Here is a 25275-nt window from a genome sequence, read left to right as displayed (position 1 = left end):
GCCCCAGACTGCAGCTTTTTCTTGTAAATACTTTGATGTGACACTGTTGATAGTGGAAACTAACCAGCCCAAATGTATTCTCATGTTCTGCTTGCTTTCAGATTTTTAAAACTTGCTTTCCCTCTAATCCATAGAATCACAGAATGGTTTGAGTTGGAAAGGACCTTAAGATCATCCAGTTCCAACACCCCTGCTATGGGCAGGGACACCTCCCACTAAGCCAGGTTGTTCAAGGCCCTTGTCCAGCCCTAATTACTGCACTTAAACAGCCATATCATAGTTGCTAGGCAAGTGTCTTCTTAGAAATTATTCACACTCATGTTGGTTTTGTCCTAGCTTGAAAGGCCATTAAGTTTTCATCTGAATTCAGGGAGAGAGGTCACTGTTCACTGAAATGAGTGGAGGGCTTGCTGTGATTTCACAAGAGTGCTTTGCTTTGCTGCTTCTGGAAGAAGTATACATGATTTTTTCCATTGCTTGATATTGTTGAATCTTGGATAAATAAGTAGGAATTAATCTTATATGGATTATGCTTAAATTGATTTTTTTAAGGTTTACTGGAACTGATTTTTTTATTTAAATATGATACAACACAGTGCACTGTCAAATACAGACCTGTATTTGCTGTATATATCATGTATACAGACATATTGACTGTATAATGTCTGAGTAAGATGATTAACATATGAAATGATGGTGACGGAAATTCATAATATCCCATATGTAATGCAATGCCACTATAAAAATAAAATTCTAGGTTTGGGAAGGTGGATCTCAAATTTTATTTTTAAGAAAGAAAAGTTTTCTGCCATATACTGGAAATTCAGCAGCAAACTATACCCAAGTCAGAGACAGTCATTGTGAGAACTGAAGTCGGTAAGAAGCACACAGGAACTTATTTTGTTGTTAGATCTTAGCAAATTTTCGGTGTGGGAGGTTTTTATAGTAATAGCATAACTGTTTTCTAAAGATTGTGAGAAAGCTGCAGGTGGGTTGTAGGCATTTGATCTTTCTGGCAGAAGATACAAGAGGCAGCTGGAGAGCAGTGTTCCTAAGAAAAGTGTGTTACATCCTGACAACAGAGGAGGAGCAGTAACTTCTTATTTTTCAGAGGTGCAAAGAAAGTATTTTAATTTATAGCATTTGGAACAGATTTTAAACTAAATTGGATTAAAAGATTGTGGATTATCTACCCAGGAAGTCAACCTAAAATAACTAGATGAAGAAAAAGTGCTAATGCAGTTATGCTAGTGCAGTTTCTTGTGTTGCTAAGCCCTAACAATCTTTTTTTTTCTGGGAGACTGCAAGTTGTGGTGAAACTTGGAAAAGGGATGTTTCTCTTGATTAGGTGTTGTTTTTCTTTGATAACACTGTACCACCTCATTGAGAGGGATCAGTGTTAAACACAGGAATTTGATCAGTCTTCTTTAGAAACACATCTGAAAATATTGCAAATCCCTGGCAAGATTAAAATGAGTCTTTTACAGGCAAAGTGAATGCAACAGTACTGAAAAACACTTTCACCTTTATAGCAAACTTAAACTTGTAGAAGTTTTAAATGGCTTATCTGCGATACGTTTTTTTTTTAGCTGTGGCTCAGTTTCTTAATACATAGGTGAAATTTGTTTTGTGAACGATTTTTTTCTTTTCCCCTTATTGGCATGACCATGGACTTTTTTAATCCTAAAACCTTTACCCTAGGGTAGCTTAAAAAATCAGAGAATTGAGATGAAGTCAGAAACGCTAGTAGCTGCTGAGGGGGATGTCCAGAAAAAAGTTGCTTTGGCAACTTAAGCATACATAGTTAGGGAAATAAGTAACAAGATTAATTTCTCAAGAATAATAGAATCTGATACATCTTTTTCCTTGGAAAAGAAATTGTACAGTTAAGGAGACATTAGTAGGTTTTCTAGATATGAACCTTAGCTCAGCTTTACGAGTTTCGTAGCCTGTCATTGCACACAGGATACATGAACTAATTTTGCATCTCTTATCAGAAAAGCCAAGCTGGATTACTGTGTCCAGTTTTGTGGATAATGATGTGGGCAAACTGGATTGAGTTTAAAGGAGAGGAGACAAAAAAAAAACGATAGTAAATTGTGATAATGGGGGATAATTGACAAATAGGTATTGTTAAGGCAAATAAGGCTGGAAAGAAAGGGGAACCATGTGTGTAAAAGGCTGTTGAAAAATGAATGGGAGAATGCAGTTTTAGCAGGGCTATAAATATAGAATTATAAATACAGTTTTCCTTGATGTCAGAAAATGCTTGGTTTGAGTACTAGCAAAATTTCCTAAAGTAGAGATATGTACTGCAATAGGCTGTGTAGGAAGGGGGTATAAATATATTAAGTATGTTTATATATAATAATATATATATAAATATAATATCTATATATTATATATGCAGTAATATACCTTATATTACTGTATAATATACTGGAGGTGCCTAAAACCAGGTTGAACAAAAGTATATCATGAATGGAAGTAGATGGAAGAATGGAAGTAAGTCTTGGAAGAAGGGGGACTAGGTAACTTCTGGTAGTCATTTACGACTCTTCTGATGCTGAGTTAAACGTCCAAGGTTTTGAAATGAATGGTACTGTAACAAGATGTATATAATTTCACATCTTGTTTGTTCTGTGTCACAGTCTGGTTCATGGGGCACTTTCTTTATTAGATGCTGATTGTTTTGCACAGAGAAACCGATAGAAATCAGTCTGTGGGGAGACGTCATTTATGAGTCAAACTGATGTTGTCAGTAGATGGCACTGTTTTTCTTCCAATACATTCATGTTCTGTTTGGTATGGAGGGAGTTTTCATAAATTTCTTTTCTTCTATGCCACCTGCTTATCTGTAATGCTTTAAATAGATTGCATTCAGTCAGGAGCATCAGAGGCTCACTGCTGTATGCGGTACTTGTTCTCAGTATCCCTAAAAGCCTTTATTTCTGCATTATTCTTGACTGGCGGAGCATGTACGTTTTTACATGCATTTGAGAATGCACGTACATACCCATATATGCCAGGGAGAAGCTACTTTAAGCTGGGTTTGATTAGAGTGCATATGGATGATAAGACTGTTTCAATTCCAGGAACAATCATTATAACCTCAATGAACTCGTAGCTTTTTGTGTGTGTGTAAACTGTGGAAGTAGATAGTAAATGTATCCAGATGGCTTAAACCACAGCCCTGTGATGATATCGGGTGGTAACATTAAATTGTAATTTTTGCATGTTAACTTTCAGAATTTTTTGTAGATTAGAAATGAATTTTGAAGACATTCAGTGGTTCCTACTTCTTATCTTTGCAATGATCACGTGAATAGCCATGTGGTCTGCAGGAGCCCATTAAGTGAGCCATGGTGGACTCTATGCTGAGAATGAAGATGATGTTGACACTATTTTCAGATGTATAAAGGGAAGGCTTCTGAGCCTGAGAGAGGCTGTTAAATTATTAGGGTGGTTCCCACCATGGTTTGGTCTGTACTCACTAAAGCTTTACCAATTAGCACAGGCCAAGGGCTGTTCTGAAAAGAAAGCTGGAATGCAGGTACCCCATTTTGGATACTGGTATGAACATGGCCAGATTTACAATAATTGATCTCTGTGCCAGTGAACAGATGTTGCTGTTTGGGTAGCTGGGACATCTACAGCTAGTGAGTTTCAGGTGAAACTGAGGGACACAAGTTGTTGTCCTGACCTAAGTTCCCTGCTGTTCTCCTCTAATGCCTGGTATAGAGAGTATAATCCCTCTACACCCTGCTTTCTGTACTTTTAGGGCACAGGGCTACTTCAGAATGGGTTCTAAAGAACTAGCAAGGCACATGCTTATTTTTTTTTTCTTTTGAGTCCCCTTTGGAAGACTGGCTTTGAGGCAAATCTTTTTGTCAAATATGGAAATGTATTAAATGTTGTGAACTCACCCTTTTTGTATGTGGTAGGTTGTCTTTTTTACCTTACAAAAGGGAAATCTGGTGCTTACGTGACAAAGTTTGTACTGTAACAGTTGCAGAGGAGCATCGCTTGTCATGCTCAGTAGTTTTGGTTGCTACTTCTTAATGGCTTTGAGGTGATTGAATAGTGGGTTTTCTTGCAAATGCAGTTTTGGGGTTTTTCCTTCCCTTTTGCATAAAGTAGGGTGCATCAGATGATTAATATATAATCTGAGTACATCCTGTGATGTATTCTCTTCTATAAAATATGGATTAAGAAATGCAGATTGAGAATTGTGATCAAATATATAAACTGGGAAGTTAGATTGGTGACTTTATGGGTGAAGTTCTCATAATATGTCTTGAGGTACAAATAAGGAAAACCTATTCAGTGTACTTGCATAAATGCAATTTGCTTATGTGCTCTTTTTCAGCATAATTACTTAAATTCAATTTATGTGCCTTATTAATGCACAACAGTTGCGATTTTAGACCTTTTTATCCATTGGAACAGTGTGGCTGGAAATTACTTCATTGTAATAGAAAAGTGGACAGATAATATTTCGCTGCCTAGATAAAAAACAATGGGAGTTAATTTATGGCATTTCTCTCTTGAAGTAGGGTCTCCATAAATGAGCTCTCCAATGGCTTCAAACAGCCATTTCTTACTCTTGTGGGGCACTTTCCCTGCTGGAGTCTTGCAAAGAGTTGTTGTTGCTGTTGTTGTAGAAACGGAGAAGGGTGAGGACCATATAAATGAAAGCTGAGTGCTCTCTCACAGCAAGACATAAATTGTGTGGGAGTTCCAAGGCTTCACAGGTTTGAGAGCTCTTGGGGTAGCTTGCATTCTGCTTGTCATAACTGTAAATGGACTCTTAAGAGATAGGGACTTTCCAGACAATAATAAGGGAACTCGGCTGATGTCTGATCATGCAGCCAGGCATGTTTGTTTGTTCCTGCTGTCCTTGAGAATGTAGTGCTTAGGAAGAGCTGGAACAGACAATTAATGTCCGTTTGGTATAAGGTGTAAAATTCTGTGACTCTAAATATACTGCTCGGAGATGTTTCAGGGTCATAATAAAGTTTAAAATTTTCCATAGCTATTTCCTTTATAGGTAAATACTACTTTTATTTATTCATCCTAGTTGTGATCCGCAGTCTTTGACAGTATAGCTTGAGGAGGCACAGTGAGAAAGCAAAATGTATGTAACGAAAAGCCTATGTACTACTTCATTGAAGACTTTCTGAATGTGTTATAGGCAAGAAAAAGAAAAACATCATATTCCCAAAAAGAATTTCAAGATAGACAAAACCTGCAGAGGATATGTTAACCTGTTATTGACCTCACAGCAGCCTTCCAGTATCTGAAGGAGGCCTATAGGGATGCTGGAGAGGGACTCTTTGTTAGGGAGTGTAGTGATACAAGGAGTAAGGGGTTAAAACTTAAAACAGGGGAAGTTTAGATTGGACATAAGGAAGAAGTTTTTTACTGTGAGGGTGGTGAGGCACTGGAATGGGTTGCCCAGGGAAGTTGTGAATGCTCCATCCCTGGCAGTGTTCAAGGCCAGGTGGGACAGAACCTTGGGTGATATGGTTTAGTGTGAGGTGTCCCTGCCACATTGGAAGTAGATGATTTTAAGGTCCTTTCCAACCCTAACTATTCTATGATTCTGTGAAAGACATACATATATAGTAAGGTATAGTAATTATAAATGGGTTGCTGAGGAAAATTCAAGAGTAGTAAGGTCTGTATTCACCATGAAGTGCTTTTCCTGGTTGTATTTTCACACCCCCTCAATTTAGAAACAAAAAGGGAAGAGGAAAGCATTAAAAAGGTAACAAAAATGCTTAAGGCACTACTGGATATAATCTAAAAAGAAGAGTGTGCTTCCAGAATGCCGGCATTCCCCTGACTGGGTGCTCCTGATGATGAAGGGCAAAAGGTTAATTTTTTTTCCTTGCTGCAAGGTCAGAAGGGGGATCCATAGTTCTTAAGAATTGGATCGTGGGATGGGTTATAGTGCATTCCTTTGTCTGCATCTGGCCAGCAAATTTCCTTTTCCTTTCTCACTGTTATGTAAAGGTCTAGGACTTGGGAGAAGGCTAAGCTTGTGTTTAAGGACACAGCCCTTTAAGTCTGTCCCCAGGTGGTGGTTTGTGGTTTGATATTCCTAACCCAGGGGAAAAGAATTATGTTGCTGCACTTACAATTGCACCAGTCAGTAAAAGTCTTTTGCTCATTAGTGAATGTTTCTTCCGATTTGTTCTCTCCTTTATAATGTGTAAGCAGTTCTTTTCTTCAGACAACCTTTGCAGCCATGGAGCAAATGAGTAGCTGACGGGCTTACTTTAACAACACATAGCTCAAATTGTTGTTTTCTTAAAATAGGGCTCGTATTTTTTTCCCCAAATCCCTGGTAATTCCTTGCAGATGTTTGTTGTATTTTTTGTATTTCAAATGGAAACATTTGATCCTTCAAAAGAGATAATGAAAGTTAAAACAAGAAACCCCTCACACTAACAAACCATTGCCTACATATGGTAACCTTTTAAAGGAAAAGGAAGATAAAAACTCCTCACGTGCTCTCGGAGTTTAGGTTCAGGACCTGTGCTACGTGGAGCTAAGTTGGTGTGAATGATGAGGTGGGTACAGGGCTAGAGAATTATTCAAATTATTTTTTTTAAGCGATTTCAGCATCAGTTTGTGACAGTATTGGTTTCCTGTCTCTTCAAGAGCTAGTATGAAAACTGAGAGTGGTGATCCTTGTTAACAGTGTAACACAAACTGATTTGATGAAGTTAATGTGGAAGGCTGACTTCATACTTTATTGCAGTTGCAAGCAGTTGCATTTCAGTTTGACAGAAATTATTTTTCATTAAAGCTAAACAAGAATAAACTATGCCAAAGCTGAGATAAATACTGGCACAGGGCTTTTTAGCATTTTTAAAGAATGTGTTTTACAATAGTGCAAGTACATGCTTACCCTGAGGGAAAATGTTTTCTATTTTTCTTCTATAAAGGTGTGACAGTACTAGTATAGTACTTGCATGAGGTTTTGCTCCTTTTAATGTAATTGTATGTACACACACAGTTCCTGAGAATCAGAACATGGGAATGTATCAGGAAAGACTGTTGTTCAGCACAGTGGCTGATTGATGACAGGGGTAGATTCACAAGTAAACACTTGTGGTATAAATCCTTCTCCTCACTCGTGTTCATACAGGAGTTCATAGGGTATTGACATACATATTGGTGGTCCTAGACTGTGTAGAAAAACTGATCCCTGCTTCGTGTGGTGGAAACAACTTCATTATGATCCTTGTTTGCAGTGTAGTTATTCTAGCTACTGTAGCACTACCACTCTGCTGCTTATATTTCCCAGGCCTTAACTGATCTCCTGGATAGGCAGAAAGAGTTGCTCAGGTGTATCCTGATGAGCTGCAGAACAACAGAATGTGCATCTTGGAAGGTGGTGGTTTGTAATCTTCCGACTGTAGCTTTGGCAAGGAAAAAAAAAGAATTGACTTGATTAGCTAGCTGCATGCTGCTATACGAACTACTTTGGTTTACTGAATATTGTGGATGTTGTTAGTGGACTTTGTCATCTCTCTTTCTGGGTTGTTCCTGAATAGGCTGTACAGTGCCAGCACAGATCTTGTGAATCTCCAGTGACGTCTGCTTTCCACTGTATGAGTTAGTTCTACCTGCCCTATCCTGCCTTTAAACCAGTTATCTCTTGATGTAAGGTACTACTCCTGTGTCAGCTAGTTTCATGTATTGTTACAGTGTGTAATAATTTGCCTAGTGCGGGCATTAGAGTAACAGACTTTAGTTATGTGGGGCTTTAAAAGCAAAAACCAGCCCCCTCCCCCAAAATACATCATCACATTTGCCACTGCTGGGTGTGCAGGGTCCGGGAAAGCTTTCTGCTCCTGATGTCTTTGGAAAACAATTTGTTAGTAGTATCTTAGTAGTTAAAGCACTTGCTGAGAATGTAGAAAGTCTCTGTACGCTGCCTTCATCTGAAGGGGAGGTTGATTTCTTATTTCCTAACAGAGTGACTTGGTCACTGTACTATTCTGAGGAGGTGTACTTAATTTAATAAGATATAAATAAATTGTATTCATTGTATTAAATTCTCACGGAGTTGAGGCCTGGAATGCAGTTAGGGGGTTTTTCAGGAAATGGGTGAATCAGCTGGTGGTTGTGCTTATGAATATTTACCTGCTCTGTGTGGAACAGAAGTATCAGTGGAACAGACAGAGGGGAAACTCCTTTTAGAATGATTTTTTTTTTTTTTTTAACCTTGTGTTAAAGAAACAATTGTGGGAGGCCTTGGTTGAAATCTGATCCATGGTTGATAAAATAAATTTAAAATTAGGGTCACCTGCCACAATCTTAAGTTCGGTTTCTCAGGCTGTTCTCTTGCAAAGGTTAATATAATCCTGTAAAGCTTTAGGAACATCCTGTGCTAGAATGTTATCTGTTATGGTGGTGGAAGCGCTTTCGTGGAAGGTGAAAGAATTGGATTTTAGTTTCCTTAAACAGAAACCCCAGACCCTTGATCTTACACTTCTTGAGTTCTGTAACCTTTGCATTTATGAACACAAGGGTAGTAGTATCAGTGCCTCAGAAGAACTGTGAATCTTGCATTTGCTTTTTCTTCTTCTGTTTCGAAAATACTTAAAAGCAGAACTCGTGTGTTTGTGGGGAGCTGAGGTTCCTTATGCTTTTTAAAATTTGATAACAACAAACTCAAAATTGCAACCCAAATTCCAATGAATTTGCAGTGCTCAGTAGGTGTGTTGCTCTCTGAGGTGGAGCGTGAGCAGTGTGTTTTACAGGAGGAAGGTTGAAGGATAGTTTTGGAAATTATTCCCAGCAAGGTAAGTCAGAGTTCTTCTACCAGAGACCCTTAAATTACCCAGAGACACCTTATGGCCATGTAGGTCAAAACCAGCACTCTAAACCCGAACCAGAAATCAGTTGGTAGCTAGTTTAGGTCAGAACGCACAAAGATAATAGTCTGTGGCTGAGAAATAACCACTTGTGCGAACTGCTGTTGTTTTGTTTTGCAACTGTGTGATATAGCCCAACCTGGAAACAACAACAGTGTGAACAAAAGCAGTGAGGTCTGGCTGGAGTTAAAAGTTAGCAGCAAGTGACAAAAGGAACGCATTGCCAGTTGCGGTGACTGAGAAATAATTTGCTATGCTAATGGCAAGAGAAGCAGTGATTTTTAAGTTAATTAGATTCAGCTTTTCTTTCAATGCCATTTGGCGTGCAGAGCAGGTTACCTAAAGGTGCAGTTCTGAAGTACCTCAGTAGAGAGGCTTTCATGGAGAGCAGGTAACCTTATGGAAATGACAACATGTAATTCATCATAGTTAATGTGGGTTTGGACTAGCTGACTGGAGAGGTCTCGCTCACATGCAATTTGATAACAGGTTCCCTTTGTCAGTAAAAATTTATTCAAAAAAGGGAGGTTATAATATACTTATCACCTCTTCTCCACCTGTAAATCAGATACTTTTTAGTTAACTGTCTAACATGTAATTTACAAGTATCTTGAAAACATATTTTTAAAGTGCACATGGTTCTTAATCATCCGTGGTAGTCTTAATATAGTAAGTAAAAATTCTGAAATAATTTAGAATGAATTTGTAGTACCTTAGGATCTGTTCTAGAATTAAGCTTTTGCTTTGTGTTTTTTATGTCTGATTTCCTTTAACGTGAACCTCAAAATTGAGCAGCTTTACAGCTTACAGGCGTTTGTATTCTCAGGTAAGTGAGGCATTGATAACTCATTAGACTGGTATTTAAACAAACTTCTGTGCTGTAAAACTGTTCTGCTTGTATTTATAATATTAGAAGGACATTGGTCTTGGTCTTCCTGAGTTCATGTTAAGTTCTTGGATCCACTGGTCCTATTAGGAATTTGACACGTGTGCCAACTGTTGCATGGAAAATATTTTTATATCTTACTATTTTAAATCAGATTCTGGCAAGCTTTGTCTTGCAAGTCCCTACTCCTTGAGCTTGGGCTTGTTGCAAGTTGTTTCCGTGTTATGTGTCTTCCTGCCCGAGGTATATGGATGTGATTCTTTTGTGAATACTCACCTTATGTGGGGAAATAGGTTGCAAGACCTCTTGCTGATTTAGTTATGTATGAGATCTCTTTGATGCTGTAATGAATCAGACTGCAACCTCCTTAGAAGGAGAGAAGAAAGTCTCCCTTCTCCTGGAAGAAGACTAATGTGCATGGCCAAGGGATTAGTTTCTGGAAAACTCAATGTCAGTAGCCAAGTGGCAGCCTTATGAATGGAGAAAAAATACAGATTAAGAAAAGGAAGCAGTGAGGCCGGCCTCGAGGAGGACTGAAGGCCTCCTGGAAACTGGAAGGGACTGTGCAGAGCTGCCTGCGCTGCAAAGTCGCTGGGTCATCTGAAATATGCCTGGAAATAAGGATTTGCCATTAAAGATACAGTGTGAAGTGGGAGCTTTATTTAATAAAGCCCTCCTTTGTTCTTCCCCTCTCCCCCTTGGAATTAATTATTCCACATGATAGTCTGATTAAGTCCTGATTTTTTTTTTTTTTTTAATTCCTTTAATTTAAAGGAATTCTGAAATACTTTTTCTTTTTTCTTTCGAGTAGCTCCAGACATGTGCATACTCTAGCTGTCATTATTGTGGATGCTGAAATATTGTGGATGGATTTTCATGGGGTGGCAAAATTTATGTGCCTGACACAAGGTATTCCAAATTTGATTTTTTTTTTTTTTATTTTATTTTTTTGCTCCCAAAATATGGAGCTGTAAAAAATTTTCTGCTAAACAAGCTTTCCAGAATTTTGTTACCCATGAGCTAAGCCATTTTGGCTGTTGGTGGAGAGGAATTGGGGAAAAACTGATCTGAGGCAGATAGCTGGCTTGGAAAATTGCATTCATAAGCTCTGAAGTTTTGCAAGATTGTAAGAGCAGACAGCAGCACTCTTACACCAAAGATCCATAGTCTGCAGTGCAAGTGCCAAGGGCAGCATGTAAGTAAACCTGAATATTATGCATTTTGCGTAATGGGATGTAGTTCTGAACTGCAGCCTTTTGAGGGAAGTATGTGTGAGGTGTACTTGTTCCCAGCTCCTGGCTTTCTCCTGGTTCTACACCAATACACAGGCAAGACACTGCTGTTAGGTGGTCAGCAGTGTCTATTTGCTTCTAGTTCCCACTGCTTCTAATTTGAGAAACAGAATGCTCCATTTCTTACAGCTTGCTCCTAGCAAGGGAAGTGTCAGGCAGCTTTGGTAATGGGTGGTTTGCTCTTGTCTTTGCATATTGCTCCTTTTTGTGTTACAAATCTCAAAGCAAGTTTTTCATTTAGTTCTGTTTAACAGCTTTAGCTACTCTGAAATAAATGCTGAGACTGTTTTTAAATGGGATCTCTTGTTCATGTGAAGAGCCGTATTAAAAGTAGTGGACATAATGAAAAATACAGCCCAGCTTTGTAATGTAATGACTTCCACCAGATAAGGAAAATGAAACTAATGTAATTTACGGTGTATTGGCTGTTGTCACTATATTAAAGGTTATACTAGTGTTTCTGAAAAGTCGGTATCTCACTAATTTAATCAACTTAACAACCTAAGCCCATGTAGGGTTACAAAGTTCAGTTATCACTTGTCTTGAAAAGAGCAAGTTCTGGGTTTGAAGCTGTTTAAAATGCTGTTCTAGGAGCAGCAGTTAGAAACAGCAATGCTAAAATTAACAGTTTAGTCATGCTAATTGATTGTATTGTGCAGCTAGGTTGTGAATTCTTAATTATATGGTTTTTAATAAACTGTCTGCTATTGGTTTTGTGTAGATCATCCTTTGCAGGCTGGAAGTGCCAAGTGCAGGATAATTCAGTGAATGATGTGGACTATTTCAGCTTCTTGTTTTCAACCCTTATAGGTAATCCATGTGAATGTCATAATTCAGAATTAACAAACTGAAATCTGTTTTGATAGTGAATTACTGGATTTAATGTAAAATAAATGGTGTAGTAAGTACTTCTTGAAAGTAATTCTAATCTTGCTATGTATTTTTGATGTGAGATACCCTTTTTTTTTCTCTTGGTCTGATTTTTGGCACCCTATTTTTACACTTTGCCATTTGGGCTGAATATTTGCATACTTTTTTTCTTCATTCTAGCAGCTTTTCATAGCAAGTATAAGGAAAACCTAAATTCAGCATTTGACACAATTTTTTCTCTAGCTTTAGGTAAACGCCTTTTATTGACTCGTAACAATACAAAAGAGTGCCTCTGGGACTTCCTGTGGATATGCTCACGCTATTAAAAACATTCCATCGGAATAAAGTAATACGTTGAAGTGAGCTGCCCAAGGCCAGCATGTGAGCAGAATTACTTCTGCTACTATATTCTGACTCAGATATAAAAATAGTTGTACTCTGTGGTGATGCAACTTTGGGAAATTACAGTGGTTAAAATGACATAATATTGCTGAGAAATATCTTCCAGCAGTTTCTCCTGTGGAAAAAAGCAAGTGTCTTTTCTTCATCACCCCAGTCACTCATAATGTTCAGCTACTTTGCTTTCAAAAATTAAGGCTTTTTTTCCTAAAAGCAGTGAAGAGAGTGCTTTAGTGGTAACTGAGAAAATGAAAGCAAACCCAAAGTGTCTGTTTTGGAGCAGTAGTCCTGTTTTACTACAGCATTCAATACCTGGCTAGAAATAATTAGCCAAACTAAGTGGTTTTTTTGTAACCCTGTGGTTATGTTAGAAGGTTACTGAGTTATTGTGAGGATGTGGTGAACTGTCTTGTGTTATACTGTCTTGCATATATATATGTATGTATGTATTAAAGATGCATACATTGAAAATAACATAAAATTAGCCTCTTACAGTTTTTATACAACATTATGCCACTGATTTTTTTCGAATACTTGTGTTCTTTCAGAAGCTAGACTTTGTATCTTGATATACTTAATTTAAAATACCAAGCAAAACTTTTTTCATGAAAAAGTGTTATATAGACATAATTTAAAAGACAGTGTTTGTCAGCGATGCTGTTGAAGTAGAACAGTGCTTGGCTTGTTTTGTGATACTGTTGTACTGCTTCTTTTTCTCTAGGGTTTTCAAGAGAGGAGTTGACTAGTCTCCAGGGCATTAGAGGAAAACCACACATTAGCCAGTCACAGCTTTCACCTGTCCGTCTTTACCTAACTGACCTGGACCAGTTTTTACACCACTGGGCTGTGACAGAGGTAATACATCAACACTAATTCTAAATGACAGCATACAAACTGGGAGTGCTCTCCATCCCTTTTCCACAGATGCCTAAATCTTGCTGTGAGCTGAGTTGCAAAAAGAATGAAAAATGTAATGGCCATCAAACAGCCAGTGTTATTCTACAGCCATCAGATAATATTTGAAGGAAGCTGCTTCTAAAGGGGAGTGTTCAGACATGTATGAAAAACAATCCTCATGGAAAAATGGGTAAAAGTTTTGGTGGAAAATTCTGAAATACTAATAAGATTAAGACCAGCAATATGTTTTGGCTTTTAAAAGTACATTAATTGTAAAATTACTAACCATAAAGAGCTTTTTGAGAAGAAATCCCACTGTTAATTGAAAAGCGCTTGCATTAAATGAGATTTTAACTTGGAAGTAATGGCATTGGTGATTATTTAGAATAATTTTGGCATTGGTGATTATTCAGAATAACTTCTGGTGCTTATTTAATACAAATTTACTGGGATTAGAAACTCCCATGTGAATTCACTTAGTGGCAGTGAAGTAGTTTGATTGTAGATAGCTTGTTTGTGCCTTTGGTTCCTGGTTGCAAGTTTGGTTTACTTCTCCTACCACAATCTTTCCAGTGTTTTGGTGACATGAAGGAGAGTCAGTATTTTCAGAAATTTGAAACTTGCTTTTGTTAAAGTACCTTTTCTTGGGAAAGACCCAAGGTGCTCTCTCAGGTTTGCAGAACTGGATGGCAGACATTAAGCAAAAAGCTGGGTATGCCTGGTTAGTAGTGAAAGAGCATTTGGACATCCTCTAAGCATTGCATTACTTCTGCAGTTATGAGCCTGAAGTCTTTTCTGGAGACTAAGATTGTGAAAGGGAAAATAGGAACAATAATCCCACATGTCAAAGATCTGAAGACTGCTGAGACCTTCTAGGCCCATCTCATTTTTTATACTCCTAACAAAAGGGAGTTTTGGACTGCTCCTTACCTCTAAGGTTGAGAAGGAGATTGGAGGCTTCTCCTCACAAGCATGTTCATAGTTGGAGATACGACCCAGTTCACTAGAAACTTTTTCAGATGCACCTAGCATATGATCAGGAATAATCAGCAAGGATTTATCAAGGGCAGATTGTGCTCAACCAACCTGCTAGCCTTCTGCAGCAAGGTGACTAGCTTGTGAGAGCAGTTTATCTTGACTTGGGTAAGGTTTTTGATACTGTATCATGTAACATCCTTGTCAGCATGCTGACAAACATAAATAGGGAAGTGGATTGAAAGCTGCCTGAATGGCCAGGCCAAAGGGTTGTGATCGGTAGTGCAAAGTCCAGTTGGAAGCAAGTTGCTAGTAATGTAGAGATCAGTACTGGAGGCAGTCAGAAATTTCACAGGAATACTTCTAGTAGAGCAGGTAGTTTCTGCTGGGTGTTCCGCAGGCACCTCTTCTCTCAAAAGAAAATAAACTGAACAGCAACAAACCCCCCGAAACTCAGAGCAGCAGCCTCTGAGGAGAAGAAAATTGCCGACAGATCAAGATCTTTTAGGATGTCTTGAAAGACAGTGTGATATGATGGCTCTACCTGTGTGCATTGAGTTTGAGGGAGGTACGTTTGGAAACCACTTTCTTGCAAGTTCAAGGTGTGTCACAATTTTGAAATCAGGCTATTTTTAGCTGTGGGTGAAAATTCTTTCTTTTAAATAAAGAAGTGCTACAGGAAATCATAAAACCCAGCTTGAATTAGTCATGCTTTTGGTGGAACTGAGTGGTGCAGCTTCTGTATGTTGAATCTTTCATGCTTTTCCTTACGGGATGAGGATGTTTATGGTGATGCTGTAATGTTAAGCAAAGTATTTGTAGTACTTAAAAATCCCTAGTGGTGAGAGAGCAGCCCTCTGTTGGCTGCAGAGCTGGTAGCGTCCAGACCTCTGCTTTAATTGCTCTTTCATGAGAGTTCTCATCGAGTAGTTGTAATACAGGGTTTCATTGTAATGGAAAAATATTTTCTTGTAAATGAAAATAAATAAGGAACTGATGGAATTAGGATTTGACAGCCTCGTTTCCTAGGAATAAATGAGGCTTGTGATCAGATTCTTATTATTCCATCTATCTTCCTCTTTCTTCTCTTCCACCGCTAGTTCTGTTTAAACCACTGGCTAGTTTTTGGCTCTCTGCTAAAAGAATAAAGTTGCAAATACTCATTGCCTGTAAGCGCTATGAAAAGAAGCACATAGAAGAAAAACCCTCTAGATTAGCACAAGGCAGTTCTTAACTCTGTTTCTGCATCCTGCTTGGCAGCAGCCAGCTGTCCAGCCTGAATGGGCATCACTCTGAACTGGGTTGTCAGGGGGTTTATGGGGCCAGAGTAGCTGGGGTTATGGTGCTGAAGAAGGGCAAGGGATGAAGGGTCGCAGCCATAACTCTAGGAGGCCATAGTTTGTTGGCTTTATTACTTGCTGCTTGGCTTTATTTTCAAACCCAGAGGAAGGCAGTCCCAGCTTTCTGTCGCTAGCTAGCTATACTGTGCAGTGAGTGGTGTGTATTTCTTGTCGTAATGAATAGAGGGAATATTATTGTATAATGTATGCATGCCAGAGAAGAAAGGTGTGCCTCTGGAGAAAGAGCTAGTTATGTAAAGATAAGTTGAGGCATTTTCAAGTAGCATTTTGGACTTCAGGAGTGTTCATGTAACTAGTGCATTTGGTGTGGTAGCACATGGCTAACCATAATTGTTGAAAAGGCCAAACATGCTTTTCTGATGGGTATTAATGCTGTTATGTGCTTTATAACAAAAGCTGTTTTGATGTAATTTTGGTTTTTGTCTGGATAGTGGTAAATCTGAAGCCATGTTTGGAGTTGTTTTGTGGAAGCTTTTAGATACTGGTGATTTGTACTTAAGGAGCAATGCTTAAGTGTCCCTTTAAATGCTGTTTTGTGTAGCTGTAGAAGTTAATCTTCATATTTTGTCTAAAAGATATGTTAAATGTGGAAAGCCTGGTTTCTTTTTTTTGAGCAACTTCTACTTAAAATGACTTCTGCCTTATTAAAGCCAATTATTTAAAATCACACCCCTGTAGCTGAAATAAATGGGGCTCCAGAATAAATGGTTGCAGCCTTAGGGAAGAGGCTTTAGCCTTCGCTCATTTTAACTGTGCCTATAGTGTTTGTTGGTAATATTGTTCACTCCCCTGTAATTGAATTGCTCGGCTAGTATCGAGTGAAATAGCGCCGACAGAAATGAACAGTTTAACAAGGCAACCATGTATACATGATAATTTCTGTTGTAATATTTGATGTGTGTGATGCTTGAACATCTTGGAGGGGGAAAGCAAATGATAATTTGAAGGTTCTGCTCTAAGTCAAGATCCTGGAGTTATACTGAGTGTATAGGTAACCTGAAGCAATAAAATACTCCTCAGAAACTGAAGGTATAAGAGCAAGCACTAGGGAAGGTTAGCTGCTTTTAAAAGCAGTCTTGAATTCTAAAACCTTGGGATACATGTAATGCCTTAATTTGTGTCAAAACCTGAGAAGTCTTCTAAGTGAAATAGGCTTGGAAAAGCTGTATCTGCAGTGATGTGCTATGAAAAATTACAACACATCAATAAAGATCACAAGTGAGTGTATGTAAATTAAGAGTCTTTCAAAGACGTTTGCCTTGAGAAGGAAGAAGTGGTGTTGCAGTGCTGTAGCTTAACTTCAAGCAGAGATTAACACTTCCACAACCTACTAAATTCTAAAACCTTAGTTGTTGAGTTGAAGTTCCTGTAAGATTTCAACTTGTCTTTATTGAGATTTCCAGGTTAGATTTACACTGGGGAGAAAAAGCACCTGAGGGTAAATAGTATCCTTCCTAAATGAGAACCATGCTGTAATTGTTAACCTCGAAGGAGGATTAAAAAACTCTATAAACCTGTCAGTGTTTCGTAAAACCACCTTGTATCCAAGCTTCATGTTTCGAAATGAGAATATTTTTTCTTGAAAAACAGTGCAAATCTCAAAGAAACAGAAGAGAAATTATGTCATTTAATTCCTCCTAAAATGAATGAGGCTCACTTTCAAAGATCTCTTCCATCATTTTCTTAAGACATAAAAAATAAAGAATTGAATGACACCACCTCCACCCCACAAAAAAAAACGCCTCAAACCCAAACCAAAAAAACCCCAAACAACCTAAGAAAACCTAAACACCAAAACACAAACTCCCAAGAAACCTAACCTGATCTTCCAGTGTACCTTATGTATCTTGTGACATAGCTGGGAGCTCACATGTCACTGTGTGTAACAGATGTGAATTAACATCTCCACAGTTACTGTACGTTATGCTGTATATTCAGGTTTTGGCTTCTGATAGCTAAACTAAATTTGCTCAAAAAGACAGGCTTTGTGGGACAAAAGTTAGCTTCCTAAGTGTGCAGGTTTCTGTGTTTTCAAGCCTTTTTTATTTGGGCAGCAGGCATGCAGGTGAATTTGGAGACTTGTACGCGAGATGCATTCTCCTGCACATGGTCTGATGAGGAGGCATCTGCATGGGTGGTGATACTTCATAGCTGTAAGGAAGCTGCAGAGCTGTGAAAGAAGGGCTTCTTATGGCTGCAGAGGATGAAACAAAAGCTGCTTGGGTAGCAAAGATATTTTATGGCGTCCTTTGTTTGAATTTTGTAAGGTGGCTCTGAGAACCAGGCCTTTGCTGTTTCTCAGGTACAGCTTGCTTTGCTCCCTGATAGCACATTCGCTGTTGAGCATTATATTGGATTTTGCAGACAAAAGAATAATGTTTTCAGAAAATCTTGTTGCTTAGTTAGACTCTAGGATTGTCTCTAGCACGTGGTTCTCTACCCTCGGCACTAAATCTTGCTGCAACTCGGGTTTAAACACATGATCAGATTGTTGCACGGGAGGTGAGCAGTGGTGATTACCACTCCTGTGTGTGTCCAGGAGCAAACAAAGATAACTTCACTTGGTTTAGTTGACTCTCAGTACAGGTGTAACATCAGGCTGCGTGCTACAGCCAAGGAGCCTGCAGATAGGCAATCAGCACAGTTCAGCAATTGCAAGATAAGTCTGTATGCTGCAATTACCCTGTTTCCGAGCCAGTAATTGGGCATTAAGTGTGTTTTGTAATCCTTCTAAGTCTTTAGAAATGCATCCTCCATCACGATGCAGGACACGATATATGTTCTTAAGCATTTGTAAGTCTTAATCAAGTTTCTGTCTTCCAGTCTTGCTGCCCTGAATGTAAAGTAAGACTCATGGGGTTTTTTGCCCCCCTGTTTCCGACCTCTGTAATGTTCTTTTGCAGACTCTGTTCCTCTGTCTTGCTTTTTTACTTAACCTAGATTTTGGTTTGGTTTATTGTTGCTGTGTGTGGGTTTCATGTGGGGTTTTCTGTGTTGTTGTTTTCTTGTTTTTTTTTCTGGAGTCACTGAATCAGGAATACCTTTCACATCCGCCCCTGTGAGCTTAGCCAAGGCAGATGAACAAAGATCTCTTGTACGCAGCTTTCTCAACAACTCAGGGCACTGTTAATATTGCCCTGTCAAATCAATTTATTTCAGAAAGAGAAGCAGCACCTGTCAAGGGAGTAGTGTCTGATAAGCGAGGGTGCTTCGGGGGAAGCTGGCCCAGCTTCAGACGGCAAGCTTCATTGCCTGCCCCATCACCTGAAAACTTCTCGTTTTCTACGCTCTGCAGGAACATGTTACGCTGGGTAGAGTCCTGCTCAAAACAGTCATTTATTTCACAAGGGATTTAGAATTGACTGCGAACAGCCTGTTACATTTCACTTACCTGTGTTTGAGGTGGATGTGGATGCGCATTGAAAAATGTAAAGTTAGGGTGTAGTGTCTGGTGGGTGCCAACTTACTTGTTTAAGAAAGTCCCTTCTCTTGGAGTCAGAGCTGTCTTTGGTTGGACTCCACTGAGTGGCTTCCTAAAATACTTGATCCGTTATCTTTCCTGCTTGCTCTGTCCTCACACTTGTGTGTGTCTTCAGAGCAAGGTGAGTATTTTTCTTTGAAAAAGAGTACTTTGCGGCATGATGAAGTTTGAAATAATGTGCAGGGTTTCCCTGGAGAGTTACTGGTAGAATATTTCCCTCGAAGCTTTTCGAGTCAAAATTCTGTCACGATATGGGGAGGAAGCATTGAGTGATTTAGGGAGTGAGAACAGTTAAATAATGGCAAAACGTTACTCTTGCTTCATCATTTGTGTGTGTTCCTGTTGCCACGAGAGCACAGACTGAGACCTTGGCTTCCTCGGGTCACCCCAACTCCACCATTTGGAGTTGAGAACATCTTACAGATAAGCAGTTTAAAACTGATGGATTCCTCTGGTTGTATGTTACAGCTGAGGAAAGCCTGTTTGGATTAATATTCACAGAATCCTAAGGGTTGGCAGGGACCTCAAAAGATCATCTAGTCCAACCCTCCTGCAAGAGCAGGGTAACCTAGAGTACATCACACAGGAACTTGTCCAGGCGGGCCTTGAATATCTCCAACGTAGGAGACTAATATTCAGTTAGGTTGGTTCTCAGCAGTAAAAATGCTTTTAACTAGACTAGATTAAAATACTCCGTGGTTTCAGTATCTCCAGAAAGCCCCAGGGAATGCTCCTGGGCTGCCTTCCCAGCCTTTTGGGTTTTATTCGCGTTTTATCTGGCTACTGTTGAAGTATGTCTTCAGTAGGGCAGGCAGGGAGACCTGTGTAGTAATGATTTCCTGAAGCCCTAGTAGAGAACCTGCTGTTACAGTTGTGTGGCTCAGTGCTAGGATGGGTTGTTGGGCTTGTCTGATCAATAAGGTTTGGTTTGAATAATTGACAGTGGATAACATAGCCTGTAGTATTTGCTGCATAACACTGATAGGTAATCCCTGTGTTTTTAAGAGAATGCTTTTCTTTGGCTGAATTTATTCAAGTGAACATCAACAAAATTAAGGTGATAACAACCCCAAAGACCCAACCCCTCTAAACCTAAACCAAACCTGTTAGACTTGTCTCCAAAAGATATAAACCACCTACAATCAGCAGTGCTTGTTCTCTGTCCATTCACTTCAGGAAGACTCTGAAACAAAACTACACTCTGGCTTTGGTCCAAAACTAATCTACGAATGCACCAAAAATGTGATAAATGCTAATCAAATGTAAAGTAATGAATCAGCTGTGACATTTTATTATGGAAATTAAACATCATGCAAACCCTTGCCTCAGGAAAATGAATTGTCAGGAAAAATACTAATTTTCATGTGATAATTAAGTTTTCTTTGCTTTTCATTTCCATGTCTAATAACGTTTCAGTTTCACTTTTTATAACAGGCATTTGTAATGAAAACCATTTCAAGCAGGATTTAATTTATGGAATTGAAAAGGATTGCCACTCCCACTTAATTGTAGGAAAATAGAACTGGTTGTAGGCAATGGTTCTGCTATTTTGGGGGTCAGAAAGATCTGAAAGCTTGAAAAATTAACTTGCACTTTACCACAGCCCTTCTAAGCAAGTGTGCTGTTCTCCAATGGTGCGATCCCTGTTTTTCCTTGCCAGTTCTGGGAGAGCCTGAGTGTCAGTGAATTGTACCTGTTATGAGATGCTCCTACGACTTCTCATTTCAAGGAGAACCTTGGTGGACTGGTAGGCCTGTTCTAGGACATAGTCCTGAGGGTGAAATAGTAATGATGGTTTTGTTAATGATGAAACCTTAGTTTGCTGGGTTGGCCTGGTGGGTTTGCCTTCAATGTCTTTAATTTGTTGACCTCTTGTGAGTATGTGTTGAATCAGAAGGGATCTCTAGTATATTGTGCCTAGTGTCGTGTGCTCACAAGCACATGGCATATACCCCGTTTATAAACTTCCTAACCTCTATTTTATGAGCAACAAATATCTCCTGCTTTTCCCCTTTTGTGTCCATCCTTCCTAATTTCCCCCTCATCTGCATTCCTAGCCAGTTGTGATCATCATTATTTTTTGTTGCTGGTTGGTTATGTCTGTTCTCCTGCAGTGGTTTTCACCTCTTTGTTGCAGTTGTAGGTGATGATAATATCTCTTCTCAGATACAGTTGTGCCAGCCTCGGTAGGTTAAGTTCTTTCCGTTGACACCTGTACAACAGAGTTTCTGTTCTTTGTGCATTTTTTCTATGCCTGTTCAGTTTGAATTTACCTGTCTTGAAACTGAGTGACTCCTGGTTTTGCACAGTAGGACAGAAATGAAACAGTCTAGGGAGGGTCTTATGCAGTAGTGTTGAACAGGCGATCGGTGTTCTGTCTGGTAACTCCCATTGTGATTGGTTTTCCATCCTAAGGTGACATTTTACCCGTTCCATGGTTGTTTCGTCACCACCTTGTGGCCAGCTGTTCATGTTTCAACCGTTAAGCCGCCTAGCTACATGCACAGGTTTCCATGAGTCTCCAAGCGTGTGACCTCCTGCTTTTGATTCACTGAATTGGTTCTGTATGTTACTCGTCAAACCCATGTGATCTTTTCTATAGGTTAGTCCAGTCCTCCCATCTTGGCAGGGTTTCTCAGCTCTGCTCTGTCAGCTGACAGGTTTCATCAGTGTAGCCTTAACTTCTGTATTAAGTGTTGCTCATTAAAATACTAGGTCACATTGGTGTCAGGTTGTCCTTGACGTGACAGTCCCCAGCAGTAACCTCTGCCTCAGCTTGACTTCATTCCTCAACACTGCAAACATGCAGATGCTTTGAGTGCTTTTCTTGGGAATATTCTAGAGTTCATACTATTTTATCATTTTCAAAGTGCAGCATACAGCAGCACTACGAGATATAGGATGGAGTATACAGTTACAGCAATATTATTTCATTATTAAATAGAGGTACAGTATCAAAAATAAGCTTATTATTTGCCATTATCTTAAATTCTTCCCTGCCTCAAATGCCAGCTCTTGCTGTTCTCTTTCCGGTTCCATTAAGCACAAGTAGAAGGTTTTATTCCTCGTGTATTGATTCTTCCATCTTCCTTCTCCTTAGGAGGACACCACGACTGCTCATGGTCTAACACACACACTGTGCATGTTGCTTTCCAGAGGCTTCAGCTGACACTCTGGTGGGATAAACAGGGAATGTGAACAGAGGGAGGTCATCCAGGCTCTCTGACTCGTTCACAAATTATTGGAAGAGATGGGAAGAGGAATTGAGAAAGCCATCTGCTGAGGACTGTAGTACAGCTTGCTAGCAGAGCTGCTAGAGCTCGTGTTTCTCTATCCTATCTAGGAGCCATACAGCAATTTTTGGGGTCTTGGACAACTCTTTTCCTGCCCTGCCATTCTGGCCTGGGTATTTTTTTTACCAAGAAAAGAAGATCTGAGTCTTGGGTATTGTTTTTGTTTTGTTTCTTAAAGCCCTCTTCCCATCATGCCCCTGGGCAGCTATTACAGTTTGCTAGTGGCTGATGGTTATACAAGCACCAGTTTTTGGCAGCTCATAAAACACGATCTCCCTCTGTAGTATTACATTTTGTATCATCTTTGAATGGGATGTTCTTGGCAGTGTAGAGAAAAAGAAGTCAGAAATGGATCTTTGCTACTTTCTTCTTTGTTATTTTTCTGTCCTGTTTCACTGCGATTGTTTCATGCTTGATAAAGTTACTTGTGAAGTTATTTTCTGCAGTTCTTCAGCTCCAAGGAAAGGCACATGGAGGCTTGGTGTGGTGCTGTAGCTGGATAGAATATTTTTGGCCTTCTCCTTCTAGCACATAGGTAAAATGAAGAAAGGCACTAACAAACAAGCTAATGGTATAAGCTGTCATCTCCTTAAACACGGAACAATTTATGTTGGCAATGTTACTGACTCTTTACAGTGTATAAGAGTGTTTTGAGACAAAGCTGCTGTGCGTCCCCATAGGTATTTAGGTCTGTCAGCAAAGTATGACAACACAGTGAATGATTGCTGGTTGCATTTAGAGTGCTTAAATATAACTTTGTTTTATTAAAACAGATGATCTGTCACAGCTTGTCCACTATACCTTCACAGAGTCAGTGTTTTGACATTCTCCAGACTGGCATCTGTAAATACCTGGTAAGTACCATTTTGTCTTTTCTATCACTTTCATGTGATCAGTGTTGTAGCAGTCTCTCCCCAAATACACTTATCCATATACTTTGTGTATAATTTCAGCATTTGCAAAAGTTTTTGACAAGATTAGCAGAGTTTTAAAGGGTATCTCATAACTGTCAGTATCCAAACTTAGATGAATTTCTTTTGCTCTGATCTGTGAATAGTTCAGCTTGTTCTCAAGCTGGGTCAGCCCTAAATGAAAGGCTTTGGTTTATGAAAGAGCAACTAGCAGCCTTGGATGGGTTTCACAGTCTGTCTTCTCCTGATTCTAAACACTGAGGGTGGGGATGGCAAAGCCAGAGCTGTGTAACAGAATTTGCAGTTACCTGTGATGCTGCCTGCTGAGGGGGAGTCCTGTCTGTCCTCTTGTCATGATGGTTCTGGAGCTAACAGGTGCCTGCAGCTCCCTGTACGGAGCCGTTCTGAAAAACCACTACAGCAAAGCTTCCATGGAGAGGGACTTAGCTTTAACTGCAGTCAGGATTTTTGAGGGCGAGTGTTGACTTAAATCACAGCCTACGGATCAGCTTCTGTGTTCTACTACACTGTTCTGAGAGCAAGCAGTTAAGTGGCTTTTTACAGTTGATGGGATTGCTGCCCAAGGGCTCTAACTGGATGATGACACCTCAGAGGGAAGAAAGGCAACATCCTCTGTGGGAACTTGAGCAGTCCCATCTGTACCTGATTTATATAAATTGAAATGTCTTTGTTCACATCATCTCCCAGACTCGCTGGCTGGCAGTTTTCTTCAGCAGTGTTGGCTGATTCGATCTTCAGGATGCTTCTTTGTATGCAGACATCCATCTGCTCACTGTCATAACTTCCTGTGTGTGGTTTGTCAGGAACATCTTTATTTGATTTATTATTTAGTGTTTGAGTGTCCTGTAGCATTCAGCAGGTTCTCGGTGACAGTTGCAGTCCGTGTTCTGTCACACAGGAATGCCGTCCTTCTCCTCCTGCAGCTGGCTGGTGCAGGGTCAGCCTGGGACAGTGATCTGCACTTGTGGCATTGAAATACCTAGTCTTATATTGGAAGTATTTAAAAGTCTGAACCCATCATTGTTCTTTATCTTCTGTCTCTTAGAACTGATGATACTGTTGTTGTTTAACCCCAGCCAACAACTAAGCTCCATGCAGCTGCTTGCTGACTCCCTCCAACAGGATGGGAAAGAGAACTGGAAAAGTATAAGTGAGAAAACTCATGGATTAACGTAAAGACATAGTTAATAGGTAAAGAAAAAGCTGTGAGTGCAAGCTAAGCAAAGTGAGGAATTCATTCACTTCTTCCTATGGGCATGCAGCGGTTGAGCCATCTCCAGGAAAGCCGGGCTCCATCCTAACCAGCAAAACCCCTTGTGTATAAAGTGATGAATGTGGGGGTCATTTTGTTTGTTTTAATACAGGTTGGATTGGTTGTAATACCCGATAGCACAGCTGGATCTGTTCTGTGTGCCATAAATAAGCTCTTGGATCAAGCTTGCATCCTGAGTGAAACCCTGCACAAGTTCTTAGCCTCTTGTTGTTACAGTCTTCTGTACTTCCTACTCACTTTAGACAAAGAGGATGCAGAACACTTACAGAAAAGGTAACGCTGCTTTTGTGATCTCTGCATTATGCCCACAAGTATTCAGAGGTGTAAAATGAAAGGACATCTCCTCCCATCCTTGCAGGGTTTTTTGCCATCTCTTTTTTGCTTGCTTCAAAACGGTACTCGGATTTAAGAGAAAAGGCTGCAGAGTTAGCTGGAATTATTTAAAACATCAACCGAAGGAGGTTTCACCTCAGGTTGTTCTAGGTAGATGTCAGGACATCCTGACTTTAAGGTATAAATATACACCTTTCTAATCGTTAGCTTTAGCCTTTAGTTTCATTAGTACATTGAAAAGCAACATGCAGAGGATTTGGTTTTGTAAACTTGTGCTCTTAACTGACTGCATATTTCAGTTTTAAGACAACTTCTGAGGTTGTAGTCTGCTTTGTAGACCACAAATCCATTTGATTTAAAACCCCCAAAGCTACAGCTAGCAGACTTAA

At 39.5% G+C, this 25275-nt stretch overlaps 1 protein-coding gene across 3 annotated transcripts in view; it reads left to right on the top strand.

Annotated features, from left to right (window-relative positions):
* The window catches only part of TEX10 (testis expressed 10), a 49834-nt gene that overhangs the window by 22134 nt on the left and 2425 nt on the right, over positions 1 to 25275 (top strand). For all 3 annotated transcript variants that reach the window (XM_062608935.1, XM_062608932.1, XM_062608934.1), the window contains 4 exons: positions 11794 to 11882; positions 13063 to 13196; positions 23122 to 23202; positions 24645 to 24826. In XM_062608935.1, the coding sequence (XP_062464919.1) occupies positions 11794 to 11882; positions 13063 to 13196; positions 23122 to 23202; positions 24645 to 24826 (486 nt within the window). The remainder of the gene's footprint in view (positions 1 to 11793; positions 11883 to 13062; positions 13197 to 23121; positions 23203 to 24644; positions 24827 to 25275) is intronic.

This window comes from Pezoporus occidentalis, unplaced genomic scaffold (assembly GCF_034315485.1).
Source record: "Pezoporus occidentalis ecotype Australia unplaced genomic scaffold, CSIRO_AGI_Poc_V1 ctg132, whole genome shotgun sequence".
Classification (NCBI taxonomy): Eukaryota; Metazoa; Chordata; class Aves; order Psittaciformes; family Psittacidae; genus Pezoporus; species Pezoporus occidentalis.
The sequence above is the reverse complement of the archived record's forward strand: the minus strand, read 5'-3'. Positions and strand labels throughout refer to the sequence as shown.